Source organism: Dendrobates tinctorius, unplaced genomic scaffold, assembly GCF_039654945.1.
Source record: "Dendrobates tinctorius isolate UK_male_01 unplaced genomic scaffold, ASM3965494v1 ptg000404l, whole genome shotgun sequence".
NCBI classification, from domain to species: Eukaryota; Metazoa; Chordata; class Amphibia; order Anura; family Dendrobatidae; genus Dendrobates; species Dendrobates tinctorius.
Genome location: NW_027362069.1, coordinates 1,575,052 through 1,591,357, shown reverse-complemented (window position 1 = coordinate 1,591,357; position 16,306 = coordinate 1,575,052). Strand labels below are relative to the sequence as shown.

The 16,306-nt window shown below is 43.7% G+C and overlaps 1 protein-coding gene across 1 annotated transcript; it reads right to left on the bottom strand.

The window, feature by feature from the left end:
* Window positions 1-269: 269 nt before the first annotated feature.
* On the bottom strand, window positions 270-16,089 carry LOC141076425 (uncharacterized). Its single transcript, XM_073563877.1, has 7 exons — window positions 15,701-16,089; window positions 14,006-14,155; window positions 13,697-13,876; window positions 13,491-13,614; window positions 13,310-13,407; window positions 13,024-13,114; window positions 270-2,072 (listed from the first exon to the last, which is right to left on the bottom strand). Exons 1-7 carry the CDS (start codon window positions 15,845-15,847, stop codon window positions 460-462), a joined length of 2,403 nt encoding a protein of 800 aa, XP_073419978.1. The 5' UTR covers window positions 15,848-16,089; the 3' UTR covers window positions 270-459.
* Window positions 16,090-16,306: the final 217 nt, after the last annotated feature.

Sequence of the window (16,306 nt, the reverse complement as noted above, 5' to 3'; positions counted from 1 at the left end):
GGGATCTGCCTATATGGGGCTAGTTGTCTGACTGTTTTGGATAAGATGATACATGAATTTAGTTTTTTTTGCCTAGTCTCACTTCAATATAAGTCAATATTAAAGAGTCGTCTTTGGTGAGGACGATGAAACCCATAGAAATGAGAGGCTTGGAGAGTGAGTGTGTATACGTCACCTCACCCCATATACTGAACTGTGGGGTACATGTTTTTTCTATTAGTCACCTTCTGACTAACCTTCAGGGGGTGAATTATAGGTATAGCTTTACATTTGGAATTAATAAAGTTTAGTTTTATTCTTTTTTCAGCAAACATGAGGAATGACAAGAGATAACCCATTTAAGAAGATTCAGTTTTGGTTAAACCTATTCCAACATTATGAACATAAAAAAGTCTTCTCCCCTTTGTGACATCTCTGATGTTTATTAACAGTTGATTTCCAAGTAAAATATTTCCCACATTAAGAAAATGAAAATGGCTTCTCCCCTGTGTGAGTTCTCTGATGTCTAACAAGATTCACTTTCCGGTTAAAATATTTCCCACATTCTGAACAGGAAAAAGGCTTCTCCCCTGTGTGAGTTCTATGGTGAGTAACAAAATGTGATTTATCTGCAAAACATTTCCCACATTCTGAACAGGAAAAAAGCTTCTTCCCTGTGGGAGTTCTTTGATGGCTATCAAGATTTATTTTACATTTAAAATATTTCCCACATTCTGAATATGAATATGGCTTATCTGCTGTGTGAATTCTCTCATGTGTAACAAGACTTGAATTCTCAGTAAAACATTTCCCACATTCTGAACATGAAAAAGGCTTCTCTCCTGTGTGAGTTCTTTGGTGTTCATCAAGATTCCTTTTCTGGTTAAAACATTTCCCACATTCAGAACAGGAAAAAGGCTTCTCCCCTGTGTGAGTTCTCTGGTGTGTAACAAAATGTGATTTCTGGTTAAAACATTTCCCACAATCTGAACAGGAAAAAGGCTTCTCTCCTGTGTGAGTTCTCTGGTGCTTAACCAAATCTGATTTCTGGTAAAAACATTTCCCACATTTGGAGCATGAAAAAGGCTTCTCTCCTGTGTGAGTTCTATAGTGAGTAACAAAATGTGATTTCTGGTTAAAACATTTCCCACATTCTGAGCATGAGAAAGGCTTCTCCCCTGTGTGAGTTCTATGGTGCTTAACCAAATCTGATTTCTGGTAAAAACATTTCCCACATTCTGAGCATGAAAAAGGCTTCTCCCCTGTGTGAGTTCTCTGATGTGTAACAAAAAGTGATTGATGTGCAAAACATTTCCCACATTCTGAACATGAAAAAGGCTTCTCTCCTGTGTGAGTTCTTTGGTGTCTAACAAGACGTGATTTAAACGTAAAACATTTCTCACATTCTGAGCATGAAAAAGGCTTCTCCCCTGTGTGAGTTCTCTGATGTGTAACCAAATATGATTTATGTGCAAAGCATTTCCCACATTCTGAACATGAAAAAGGCTTCTCCCCTGTGTGAGTTCTCTGATGTGTAACAAAATGTGATTTATGTGCATAGCATTTCCCACATTCTGAACATGAAAAAGGCTTCTCCCCTGTGTGAGTTCTCTGATGTATAACAAAATGTGATTTATGTGCAAAACATTTCCAACATTCTGAACATGAAAAAGGCTTCTCCCCTGTGTGAGTTCTCTGATGTGTAACAAAATGTGTTTTATGTGCAAAATATTTCCCACATTCTGAACATGAAAAAGGCTTCTCTCCTGCATGAGTTCTTTGGTGTCTAACAAGACGTGATTTCAACGTAAAACATTTCCCACATTCTGAACATGAAAATGACTTCTTTGCTTTAGGAGCAGTTTGTTTTTTAATGCCTTTTTTGTGACTTTGATTTCCTTTAGTAGTCAGTAATGAATCAGAAGATGGGACCTGTTTCAAAGGATCAGATGACAGATCTTTGCTGTGAATGGATGATGGTATATCTGGAGTAATAGCAATCACTTCAGTTGTATCTTGTAGGATCTCAAGATCATCAGATTTAAAAATTGAAGATGTCAGCTGTCCATCTGATCTCCTGGTACAGTCATCCGCTAAGATCAAAACAAATTTAAAAAAAATATATCCTTGAGTTTTATATTTATATTTTTGAATGTTTCTACTTAAACTCTCCATAAAAATGGCAAGCTATGTAAAAAACTTTAAATATTTACCAAGACAATGACAGTTCACAGTCTAATAGAAAACCTTGTTGGATGAGCCAGTAGTGTGTGGTGTTCAACTGTTTGTTCATTCTGCCTCCCAAATATCGAATAAAAAGAAACCAATCAATGTTATGTAGGCAAAAATAATATCAATTCTCATCTCACAAAAAAACAAGTCCCCACTCAGGTCCATCATCTGTCATTGGAAAAACAGAGGTTCCCACACTATTAGTGGCTCAAAGGCTGTTGAAAAGCAACAAGGTTTCTATAAACCGATCCAGCAACATCCGCTCTCACTTCGGAGTCTTGCAGTGTGCGCAAACAACATTTAGGATCTCTGTATTTAGCAATATTATAGTGAGAAGAATCCACTTAATTTGCGGTGTGTGTCTCCTGGAGCACAATCTGGGCACTATGTGCTGGGTAAGAAAATGGCAAATGTGTAATTTTCACTCTCCAACATCCACTGTGTGTTAATTTCCGGAAAGTGACTGTGGAATCAAAATATTCACTCCTCCTACACACGTGGTCAATGTTGTTGGTACCCCTCGTTTAATGACAGAAAAACCCACAATGGTCACAGAAATAACTTGAATCTGACAAAAGTAACAATAAATCAAAAATCTATGAAAATGAACAAATGAAAGTCAGACATTGCTTTTCAACCATGCTTCCACAGAATTTTAAAAAAATAAAACTCATGAAATAGGCCTGGACAGAAATTTTGGTACCCTTAATTTAACCGCTTTGTAACCGCCAACAGTAGATAAACGTTAGCGCTAGCAGGGCTTTGTGCAGTACCGAAATTTGTCTACGGTCGGCGGTTTTGTGCTCATCGGGACCTCCACATACCTTATAACGAGGGTATTCTGGCGCACAAAGCTTCCTGTGACCTCATCTAGACCTGATTGGTTCAGGTCCTGATGACATCAGCATCACACTAGCCAATGATACAATTCACTAGGAAAGTTTGTGGTAGCAGCGAGAGATTAGAGGAGAAACAGTGTTACAAGTGCTGCTGGTAACAGCTGTGTCAGCGATTGTGCTATAAAGTACAAAAACAGATAAGGCAGGTTAGGGTTAGTGCTATGGTTAGGGTTAGTGTTAGGGCTACTGCTAGGCTAAAGTTAAGGTTTATTCTAAAGTTAGGGGTAGGCTAAAGAATTAGGCATTTCTCAATTGCCTTCCCAATAATTTGGTCACGTCAGAGTTTTCTATTTCGGGAAAAAAAAAAAAAGAATAAAATGGCCGGTCAGTATTATAGCGCAGAGGAGGCTTATGCACTTTTATGTTCTGACAGTGAAGAAAGTGCAGTGTCAGATGGTGATGTGGATTTCGAGGGCTTTAGTAGCAGCGACAGTGATAGCTCAGAAATGAGCAGTGATTCTGGTCCATCCTCACACACAAGGACCAGTACAACAAGAAGGACAAATAGCGCTTCTGGAGAAATGTCTCCAACTCAGGGAACAATGCCCAGTACTAGCGCTGTCCCTAGTGCTCGTGAATTGGCGCACACCAATGTCCAAGGGGCTTTGCCTCTTGATGTAGCATTTCCCAGATGGGAGGAGTCGGCTACTCCATTCATCTCTAATTTTAATGCCATTACTGGTATAAATGTGGAGGTGGAAAATTTCGGACCAATTTTTTTAAAAATTTGTTTCTGAGAGATAGCTTGCTAGAGCATATTGTCCTACAAATGTATATGCGTCCCAATTCATCTGCCAGAATCCACAATCCTATTATGTTAGGTCGAATTTATGGACACCAACAAATGTCTAGAAATAAAAGAAGAATATTTAGAATTGAGAGTCCTCAGTGGTTGATACCTTTTAATGGATAACAGTTAGAAATTAAAATAATAATAATCTTAATAATCTTTATTTTGATATAGCGCTAACATATTCCGCAGCGCTTTTACAGTTTGCACACATTATCATCACTGTCCCCGATGGGGCTCACAATCTAAATTCCCTATCAGTATGTCTTTAGAATGTGGGAGGAAACCGGAGTACCCGGAGGAAACCCACGCAAACACAGGGAGAACATACAAACTCCTTGCAGATGTTGTCCTTGGTGGGATTTGAACCACTGAGCCACCGTGCCGCCCAAATTAAAAGGTATCAACCACTGAGGACTCTCAATTCTAAATATTCTTCTATCTACTGGCTAACACGGTACAAAGATATATATCTTTCCTGTCTAGAAATGAAAACATTTTAGGACTTACATTCGCTATGGGGCTTGTTAAAAAAAATGAGCATTCTGTCCTATTGGTCCAACCGCCCTGTTCAAACCACCTCAATGTTTTCTGCCGTTCTTCCGAGGACCCGTTATGAGATGCTCATGAGATTTTAGCATTTTAACAACAATAGTCAATGCCTGCCCAGAAATGCCCCAGAACATGACAGACTATTCAAAATTGGAACCATCATCAAAGACTTGACAGAAAAGTTCTTAACCCCTTTACCCCCAATGGTGGTTTGCACCTTAATGCCCAGGCCAATTTTTACAATTCTGACCACTGTCCCTTTATGAGGTAATAACTCTAGAACGTTTTCATAGATCCTGGTGATTCTGACATTGTTTTCTCGTGAGATATTGCACTTCATGTTAGTGGTAAAATTTCATACATATAATTTGCGTTTATTCGTGAAAAAAATGGAGATTTGGTGAAAATTTCGAAAATTTTTGCAATTTTCCAACTTTGAATTTTAATGCCCTTAAATCGCAGAGATATGGCACACAAAAAACTCAATAAGTAACATTTCCCACATGTTTACTTTACATCAGCACAATTTTGGAACCAAAAGTTTTTTTGTTAGGAAGTTATAAGGGTTAAAAGTTGACCAGCGATTTCTCATTTTTACAACACCATTTTATTTTTATGGACCACATCACATTTGAAGCCACGTTGAGGGGTCTATATGATAGAAAATACCCAAAAGTGACACCATTCTAAAAACTGCACCCCTCAAGGTGCTCAAAACCACAATCAAGAAGTTTATTAACCCTTCAGGTGCTTCACAGGAATTTTTTTGAATGTTTTTAAAAAAATGAACATTTAACTTTTTTCACAAAAAAATTACTTCAGGTCCATTTTTTTTATTTTACCAAAGGTAACAGGAGAAATTGGACTGGAAAAGTTATTGTGCAATTTGTCCTGAGTACGCTGATACCTGATATGTGGGGGGAACCACTGTTTCGACGCATGGCAGAACTCGGAAGGGAACGAGCGCCGTTTGAATTTTTCAACACAAAATTGGCTGGAATTGAGATCGGACACCACGTCACATTTGGAGAGACCCTGATGTGCCCAAACAGTGGAAACTCCCCACAAGTGACCCCATTTTGGAAACTAGACCCCCCCAACGAACTTATCAAGATATGTGGTTAGAACTATGAACCCACATGGGCTTCACAGAAGTTTATAATGTACAGCCGTACAATTAAAAAAAACATATTTTTGCCAAAAAAATGATCTTTTCACCAACAATTTATTGTGCAACTTGTCCTGAGTACGCTGATACCCCATATGTGGAGATAAAACACTATTTGGGTGCACGGCAGAGCTCGGAAGGGAAGCAGTGCCATTTTACTTTTTTGGCTGGAATTGAGATCGGACGCCATGTTGCATTTGGAGAGCCCCTAATGTGCCTAAGCAGTGGAAACCCCCACAAATGACACCATTTTGGAAACTAGACCCCCCCAAGGAATTTATCTAGATGTGTGGTGAGCACTTTGAACCCCCAAGTGCTTCACAGAACTTTATAATGTAGAGCCATACAAATAAAAAAAATTATATTTTTTTCCACAAAAATGATATTTTTGCTCCTAATGTTTTATTTCCCCAAGGGTAACAGGAGAAATTGGACCCCAAAAGTTGTTGTGCAATTTCTCCTGAGTAGGCTGATACCCCATATGTAGGGGTAAACCACTGTTTGGGCGCATGGCAGAGCTTGGAAGGGAAGGACCACCGTTTAACTTTTTTAACGCAGAATTGGCTGGAATTGAGATCAGACGCCATGTTGCGTTTGGAGAGCACCTGATGTTCCCAAACAGTGGAAACCCCCCAATTATAACTCCAACCCTAACCCCAACACACCCCTAACCCTAATCTCAGCCCTAGCCCTAACCATAACCCTAACCTTAGCCCTAGCCTTAACCCTAACCCAAATGGGAAAATGGAAATAAATACATTTTCTTTTAATTTTATTATTTTTCCCTAACTAAGGGGGTGATAACGGGGGGTTTGATTTACTATTTATTGCGGGTTTTTACGCTTGGCAGCTGTCACACGCTAAAAGACACTTTTTATTGCAAAAATAGTTTTTGCATCACCACATTTTGAGAGCTATAATTTTTCCATATTTTGGCCCACAGAGTCATGTGAGGTCTTATTTTTTGCGGAACGAGTTGACGCTTTTATTGGTATCATGTTCGGGTATGTGACATCTTTTGATCGCTTTTTATTCTGATTTTTGGGACGCAAAATGAACAAAAAAAACAGCATTTCATGAATTTCTTCTGAGGGGTGCGTTTACACCGTTCCGCGTGTGGTAAAATTGATAAAGCGGTTTTATTCTTCGGGTTAATACGATTACAGCGATACCTCATGTATGCTTTTTTTACATTTTGACGCTTTTATACAATATGAATATGTGGTGCTCTGCTTACATATTCATCTGTATTGGCTTATGACAGGTCGCTGATCCCTCACTGACCTGCCCCCCATTATTACATAATGCATATAATAGCATTGATATTATTGGTGATAATGCCTATAATATTATGGCTATTGTGAGGCTTAGAAAAAAAAATGACATCCAGAAAAATGTCACCGGCGATGGTGGGCTTACATGCTACAGGATGGTGGGGAAGGAGACAGTAAGTTGGGGGGTTGCAGCTGCTCCAGTGATGGAGAGGCGGTAGCTCCAGTAGTGGTGAGGAGGCAGTGGGGATGATTGCAGGCTGTAGGCTATCCTGAAGAGGTGGGTTTTCAGGTTCCGTTTGATGGATCCGAGTGTGGTTAGCCGGACGTGTTGGGGCAGGGAATTCCAGAGGATGGGGGCTATTCGTGAGAAGTCTTGGAGGCAGTTGGGTGAGGACGAATGTGTGGAGGTGAGAAGGAGGTCTTGGGAGGACCGGAGATTACGTGAGGGAAGGTATCGGGAGATTAGTTCAGAGATGTATGGAGGAGACAGGTTGCAGATGGCCTTGTAGGTCAGTATTAGTAATTTGAATTGGATACGCTGAGGGAATGGGAGCCAGTGAAGAGATTTGCAGAGGGGAGAAGCGGAGGATTAGTGAGGAGAGAGATGAATTACTCGGGCGGCAGAGTTGAGGATGGACTGGAGAGGTTCGAGGGTGTTAGCAGGGAGGCCACAGAAAAGGATGTTGCAATAGTCGAGGCGGGAGATGAGGGCATGCACAAGTAGTTTAGTAGATTGAGGGTTGAGGAAGGGATGGATTCTGGAAATATTTTTGAGCTGGAGGCGACAGGAGGTGGAGAGAGCTTGGATGTGTGGTTTGAAGGACAGGGCAAAGTCAAGGGTTACTCCGAGGCAGCGGACCTCCGGTACGGGGGAAAGCATGATGTCATCAATTGTTATAGAAAGGTCGGGTAAGGAAGATCTGTGAGATGGTGGAAAGATGATTAGTTCAGATTTGTCCACATTGAGTTTGAGGAAGTGAGAGGAGAAGAAGAAGGATATGGCTGATAGACACTCTGGGATTCTGGAGAGCAGAGAGGTGACGTCTGGGCCAGAGAGGTAGATCTGCGTATCATCGGCATAAAGGTGGCACAGGAATCCGTGGGACTTTATGAGTTGCCCCAGGCCAAGTGTGTAGATTGAGAAGAGTGGGGGTCCTAGAACAGAGCCTTGGGGGACTCCAGCAGAGAGAGGGTGGGATGAGGAGGTAGTGTGGGAGTGGGAGACACTGAATGTGCGGTTGGAAAGGTATGAGGAGATCCAGGATAGGGCGAAGTTTTTGATGCCAAAGGAGGAGAGGATCTGTAGTAGGAGGCAGTGGTCAACTGTGTCGAAAGCAGAGGACAGGTCTAGAAGGAGAAGTATAGAGTATTGTCCGTTAGCTTTGGCTGCAAGTAGGTCGTTGGTAATTTTGGTCAGGGCTGTCTCAGTGGAATGATGGGGGCGGAAGCCAGATTGTAGATTGTCAAAGAGCAAGTTAGATGAGAGGTGGGAGGAAAGTTCAGCGTGGACATGCTGCTCCAGAAGTTTAGATGCGAACGGGAGCAGTGATATTGGGCGATAGCTGGACGTGGCTGTTGGATCGAGGGTTGGCTTTTTAAGGATAGGTGTGATTGTGGCATGTTTGAAAGCAGAAGGGAAGGTACCAGAAGTTAGTGATAGGTTGAAGAGGTGGGTTAGGGATGGGATAAGAGTGGTGGTGATGTTGGGGAGGAGGTGGGATGGGATAGGGTCAAGTGCAAAAGTGGTGAGGTGTGATTTGGAGAGAAGATGAGCAAGCTCCCCTTCAGTGATGTTAGATAAGGAGGTTATGGGGTTTGGGCATTGGTCTGGTATACAAAGGGGTTGTGGTGGTTGGGCAATAAAGACTTGCTGTGTTTGGTCTATCTTGTTTTTGAAGTGTGCGGCAAAGTACTCGGCAGAGATTAGGGAAGTTGGAGGGGGCAGTGGTGGGCGGAGGAGGGAGTTAAAAGTATTGAACAATTGTTTGGGGTTGTGGGATAAGGAAGATACAAGGGATGTAAAGAAGGCCTGTTTAGCAGAGGTGAGGGCAGATTTGAATGCAAGTGTTGCTTGTTTGAGTGCAGTGAAGTCGTCTTGAGAATGTGTTTTCTTCCAGCGCCGTTCAGCAATTCTGGATGCTTGCTGAAGCATTTTAGTGATGTTATTGTACCAGGGTTGTCCATTGATTTGTCGCACTCTGTTATGCATGACAGGGGCGACCGAGTCGATGGCATTGTAGAAATTAGTGGCAGTGTCTGTGTCGTGGAGTGAGGATATGGAGGACAGTGGTAGAATAGAGTCAGAGAGCGTGTGGGTGTCTAGGTGTGCAAGGTTTCTGCGGGGGTGCACATGTTGCTGGACTTGGATGACAGGAGAGGACAGGGATGAGAAAGTGAGTCGGATAGAGGAAGAGGGGAGGTGGTGAAGTTAGAAAGAGAGCAGAGGCTGGTGAAGACCAGGTCTAATGTGTGTCCGTCTGTGTGGGTGGCTGAGGAGGACCACTGAGTAAGTCCAAAAGATGAAGTAAGGGACAGGAGTTTGGAGGCAGTTGACTGGTGGGTGTCAATGGGGATGTTGAAGTCACCCATGATGATGGTGGGAATGTCAGCAGAGAGGAAGTGAAGGAGCCAGGTAAAGAATTGGTCAAGGAAGGCAGTGGCCGGGCCTGGATGTCGGTATATGACGGCCACTTGGAGGTTGGAGGGAGAATAGATGCAGACAGAGTGGACTTCAAAAGAGGGGAGGATAAGGGAGGGAAGTGGGGGTGTGGACCTTGCAGATCAGGTTTTACAGCCATACCAGGTATCAAGAAAACCATATATCTGGTATAAAAAGTTAGTCATGTATTTGTTTAACGTAGCCACATATAAATCTTTTGGGTTATGCAAAAAAAACGGAAATGCAGACACTTTCCTTGATTATCAGGAAAAGGTCACTGAAAATCTTGTTTTTGATAATTTTGTCCCCGCCAATCTTCTCACATCTTCAGATTCTAAAAGACTCACTGAGCGACATTTTATTGCACTCATCCCAGTAACTGAAACAAGAAAGAACCCCCAGAGAAGATGTCGTGTATGTTCCTAGAGAGGAATGAGGCATGATACCCGCTATTATTACCCACAATGCCCATCATTGCCAGCCTTATGCCTCCATGACGGCTTTACAATCTTCCACACAGAACCACGTTTTTGAACTGTTTTGCCATTCAAGCATTTGGATTATTTAGTGACAGACACATTTGAGTAGAGCGGACTTAACAATTTCCGGGGGTAGGTGGGGGGAGGTCTCCAGAGACACAAGCTGGGCACAATATATTGGGCACTACAATGACATTTTTGCTCTAAAACTTCCTCTACGTGTTTCTGGAAATCATCCATGTAGTGAAAATGGTCACTATATCCATAGATATAGTGCCCTTAAAATGCATTTATTCAGACTGTCCTACCACCTCAACACATTAACCTAATCTATCCCTGTGTGGCACAGCCAAAAGTTGCACCATAACCAGGTTTCCCGCATCATGTTCCCACATGCTTTATGCATCCATTAGTCCTCTGTGTCTGTACTGTTACACACTTAACATTATGGCTGGTCCATACAATCAGGGCAACTGTTACCACCCACCTTTCGTGTCTACCTCTTTCCTCATAGATTGTAAGCTTGCGAGCAGGGCCCTCATTCCTCTTGGTATCTGTTATGATCTATGTGATTATTGTTATGCTGTAATGTCTATTGTCTGTACAAATCCCCTCTGAAATGTAAAGTGCTGCGGAATATGTCGGCGCTATAGAAATAAAATGATTATTATTATAGATGAATTCTCAGAGGGGTGTCATTTCCAAAATGGGGTCACTTCAGGAGGATTCTGTTGTTCTGGCACTTAGCGGATCTCCAAAGTGCCATAACAGCAGATTCCCCCCTGAAGTGACCCCATTTTGGAAATGACACCCCTCTGGGAATTGGAAATTACACCCCTCTGTGAATTCATCTATGGGTGTAGTGAACATTTACCTATCTATCTATTTTCCAATGTAAAATCTGGGGTAAAACAACATTTTAGTGGTAAAAATATACCATAAGACTATAAGACACATTTTTTCCCAAGAAATTTGGGGGGTGGAAATGGTGTGTTTTATAGTCGGAATATACTTACAAATGTTGCGGCGGCGCTCTGTGCTGCGTGGAGGGCTCCACCGGCATTTTGTCAAAGCCCGGAGACCCCCGCAGTGGTCTCCGGAAAAATTACCACTGTGGGCGGCGCATGCTCAGAATCAGATCTCATCCCAAGATCTCGTTGCCGAGATCTGAATGTGAGCATGCGCCACCCCAGCTGCCATTTTGCCGGAGGCCACCGCATCACAGCAATGGAGCAGCAGGGGCCTCTGGCTTTGACATAATGGCGGCAGAGCCCCTCACGCAGCAAAGAGTGCCACCGCCCCAGCACAGAGTGCCACCGCCCCAGCACAGAGCGCTGCCACCGCCGCCCCAGCACAGAGCGCCGCCGCCCCAGCACAGAGAGCCACCGCCCCAGCACAGAGTGCCACCGCCCCAGCACAGAGTGCCACCGCCCCAGCACAGAGTGCCACCGCCCCAACACAGAGTGCCACCGCCCCAGCACAGAGCGCTGCCGCCCCAGCCTGGGATGGGATTTTCCGGAGGCCACCACACCAGCCTGGACCATCAAACAACCTCTGTGTCCACTCTTGCACCTGTGCTGATTCCCCCCGGTAAGCTGAATTCAGACTGATAGATGAACCCCCATTTAGCATATTTTTTCCCCTATTTTCCTTTTGAAAATTTGGGGTGCGTCTTATAGTCCGAAAAAATACAGTAATTATTTTTTCTTCACTGCCCAATAGTAAAATTTTCTATGGAACAGCTGTGGTGTCAGTATACTCACTGCACCACTAGAAGAATTCATTCAGGGAAGTATTTGGTAAAATGCAGTCACTTTTGGGGGCTTATGCTGTTCTGGCACCTCAGGGGCTCTGACAATGTGACATGTCACCCACAAACAATTCCAGCAAAATCTGCTCTCCAATATGGCACCCCTTCCCTTCCGAGCCCTGCCATGCGCCCAAAGAGTAGTATTCTCCCACATATGGGGTATCGGCGAGCTCAGGAGAAATTGCACAACAAATTGTATAGTCCATTTACTCCTGTTACCCTTGCGAAAGTGAAAAAAAATTAGGTCTAAAGGAAAATTTTTGTGAAAGAAAAGTAAATGTTTTTTTCTTCCACATTCCATTCATTCCTGTGAAGCCCCTGAAGGGTTAATAAACTTCTTGAATGTGGTTTTCAGCACCTGGAGGGGTGCAGTTTTACAATGGTGTCACTTTTGGGTATTTTCTGTCATATTGACCCCCAAAACTCACTTCAAATGTGAGGTGGTCCCTAAAAAATGGTGTTGTAAATTTTGTTGTAAAAATGAGAAATCGCTGGTCAACTTTTAACCCTTATAACTTCCTAACGAAAACAATTGATACAGTTGATATAGAGGCTACTGTGCAGGCGCCGCCATCGCCGGTGACATTTTGCTGGATGTAATTTTTTTCTAAGCCTCACAATAGCCACAATATTATAGGCATTATCACCAATAATATCAATGCTATTATATGCATTATGTAATAATGGGGGCAGGTCAGTGAGGGGTCAGCGACCTGTCATAAGCCAATACAGAGGAATATGTAATCAGAGCACCACATAAAGCCCCGCCCACAGCCCACCCACAGCCCCGCCCCAGAGCACGAGAATCTCATTAACTGAAAACTACAAATACAGATTACACAACAGTAAACCAGAGTTGCCCTCATTTATGGTGGACCATTGGAGCTACTATGAATCCTGAGCAGAAGATTAGAGAAAATAATATTGCTCCCCATTTCAGGAGAGATTGTGCAGTAATCTGAATTCCTTAGGATCAAAAACAATGTAATTGGTTGTAAGGTCTATAGAAAAGGACTTTCAATACCCAAAGTCAATTGAACAGTTTTGGGTGGAGGAGAATGTTGTGGTCTAGAGACAAAATGGCGATCATGGTACGGCCGGACTACACCACCGATAAAGCAGCCACAGCCGGTGACTGAGAGGAATCTGTGACTTCTCTGCATTCAGTGGTTACTACTCACCTGGGTAGTCATATGTGGGAATCTCCTCTTTACACCACTCATCACCCCTCACATATGTCTCTGTAGTATTAATATGGGTCAGATCTTCACCCTGAAACAAATATTGTAAAAGTCACCGACAGATGGAGAAGTCCCATCTATGACCAGCTCTAATCCTGCCATTTCCACCGTTCTCATTACACAAGTATAAAACATATAATACTGGTGGATAAAACAAGACTGAGCACAAGACCTTCACAGCCGTCTACACATCATAGGGGAGATCTCCTGACACCTCTCCATCTACCTGAGGATCCTGAGGAGCACTGGGATCTTCTTGCTTACAGTCCGGTGGAAGAAGAGGAAGGGGACATCTCTCTGGTGTTGTCCTCTTACTGGATAGATCTGGAGGAAACACATACAGGGACTGAATTCATTCTCTACATACAGATAATTATAGGCCGTGTGTATTTAGTCCTGTCTACTACCTGGAGATGTGAGGGGCTGGGGAACCTCCATTATGACGTTCTTATACAGATCTCTGTGTCCTACTAAATACTCCCACTCCTCCATGGAGAAATAGACAGCGACATCCTGACACCTTATAGGAACCTGATACATACAATGATACCGTCATCCCCCGATCCCTTCATAGTGTTACTGTATAATGTCCCAGCATTCCCAGCAGTGTCACCTCTCCAGTCAGCAGCTCAATCATCTTGTAGATGAGTTCTAGGATCTTCTGGTCATTGATGTCCTCATGGATCAGGGGGTGAGGTGGAGGCCCCGTGAATGGGCTCAGGGGTCTTCCACATCCCTCAGACACAGGGTCCTGACAGCGAACACTAGAGGTCTTCTTCACCACTGTGTAATCCTGGTTATGGAGAGACACATTAATAAATCTCACTACAGACATTTCCAGAGTCCTCACCGCTCCAGTTCTGTCCATCTGTTATTCCCATAGATAAGAATGATGTAATGTGACGTCATCAGAATCTCTCACCTCTCCAGTGAGACGGAAGAGGATCTCTAGGGTGAGGTGTAACATCCTCTCCGCCATCTTGTCTCTGTCCATATCCATCCTTGATGGGTAAATCAGGAAAATTCTCTTCTGTAGAAGATCTTCACTGAGAGGATCCGATATTGTAGAGACCTGAATGAGAAGAAGATGATCCGATGTAACATCATAAGAATCCTGTGTAATAATACAATTACTGGAGATAATAAGGGAAACATAGGAGGAGATTTATTATCTTACAGGGTTTAGTTTTCTCCCCTGACATCTACTAATAAAACCTATATATTTAGGCCACAGACAACAAGCAGTTTCCTCCTCGGAGTCGGCAGCTGAACACGTTCCTCATAGACTCATCTTCCATAACGCTAATTCTCGTCTCATTACCGACACTGGAATCGGCATTAGCAATACTGCAGGAGATATTCATTACACGCGACATGAGAAATAACTCCTTCATGATGAGGACGACATCTTCATCTTCTACTGCGGCTCTAGAGACAGATTTGGGAAGAGTCGGTCACTGCCTCCATCCCCACCGGCCATCTATATGAAGGTTTCCCGTCTTCCCCGCACTGGAATCTTCTCTCACGTTAGATCTCAGCTCTGAGTCACACACAGAAGTTTGAGGCTTTTAGAAAAGATTTTTTGTTTCCACAATCACAACGGACAGAAATGATCTGATCCCAAAGTCTCCATGTACAGTGATTTATGGGGTTTATTTCTGGCCTTAGACTTTCCTATATTACAAGATCGATGTGAAGACTTTTCTGCCCAATGATGATATAACTATTCTAGGAGTGACGCCTTTATAACCAGATAATAGTATGTTTGCAGCTTGCAGAGCACAGCGGCTCCTTCTTCAGGCTCCTGTAACAATCCAGTCTCTCTCTCAGCTCAGACAGCTTCTATGGCTGCTCTGGGGAGAAAACTGTTTTTTGTGGTAAAATGTAATTATTTTTTCCTTATCGCCCAATGGTATAAAATTCTAGGAGAAAGATGCGTAATTTAGAGGTGGCGGGTGTAACATGGCACCTCTTATTGGGGGCTCTGATAATGTGATCCTCTAACACCATAAGAGCAGACTCTGCCCTGTCAGACGGCGCTCCTTCCCTCCTGAGGAGTGTCCGGCCCCTTATGGGGTATCGGCGCTCAGGGGAAATTGTGGAACAAGTGGTTTCTGTTTTCTCCTCTTCTCCCATTTGATAATTACAGACTTGGGGACGGAGCGACATTTTAGTGGGAACATTTCATTCCTCCGCTCAATGTTACACAATTCTGTGACCCCCTGATGGTTAATAATCCTCCCGGCCCCCTAGATGAGCCCCCCAGAGGTGGAGGGGGTAACATGGGGCCACTTGTGGGGTCTCTGCTGTTCTGGTGTCAGCGCTCTTCACACGTCACACGGCGTCCGCCGTCTATCCCAGCCACAATGGCGCCCCTTCCCTCCCGAGCCTGTGGGGTATCGGCACTCAGGAGACACGGCGCACTGTGCGGCCTCAGCTCTCCTGTCACCTTTAGGACAATGATACATTGGGGGGAAAGTCACATTTCTGTGAGGAAAACAGGAAAATTGTCATTTTTTCCTTCCACATTGCTGAAATTCCTGTTACACTGTCCGAATTCAGAGATTGTCCTGTCAGAAAGGAGAAGACAGGGAGCGAAAGGGTTAATAGGACTCACAGGAGGAACCGGCCCAGAAAGCAGAAGGTCCAGGAGCGTCCGCCACATATATGACTGCTCTGTGCACAGGACCTGTGATGAGGTCACAGGAGGGGAGGAGTCAGGGGTCACATGATCAGGGGCCTCAGTGTCTGCCATGGTAGCCATAGCCCCAAAGGAAAGGGGTGCGGGGAGGAATGTGAGGTACCGGCCATGGTAAAGTGCCCGAGGCAGCTGGGTGTGGGGCAGAACCCTGCTTACAGGGGCATAATGGGGGCATTACACTGTGTGGGGCCAAGAAAGGGGCCCTGTACTATGAGAACACTCCGTCTCCTCACTGCCTGTCCTCCATAGTGGGGTCGTATGTATCTATTACAGGAAACAGAAACGTGATGATTCTTATACAGAGTCTCAGTGCAGAAGGGGTTAATGTCCCCTGCGCTCAGTAATGGGGAATCTCCACATACCTCCACCTGCAGAGCCGCACTCCACATACAGTGGGGAAAAAAGTATTTAGTCAGTCAGCAATAGTGCAAGTTCCACCACTTAAAAAGATGAGAGGCGTCTGTAATTTACATCATAGGTAGACCTCAACTATGGGAGACAAACTGAGAAAAAAAAATCCAG

Coding starts and splice junctions, on each gene's coding strand:
- LOC141076425 (XM_073563877.1), bottom strand. CDS start 15,847: ATGGCTACCATGGCAGACACTGAGGCCCCTGATCATGTGACCCCTGAC. Junction 13,877..14,005: donor TCTTCCGTCTCACTGGAGAG/GTGAGAGATTCT, acceptor CTCCATAACCAG/GATTACACAGTGGTGAAGAA. Junction 13,408..13,490: donor CCAGCCCCTCACATCTCCAG/GTAGTAGACAGG, acceptor TGTTTCCTCCAG/ATCTATCCAGTAAGAGGACA.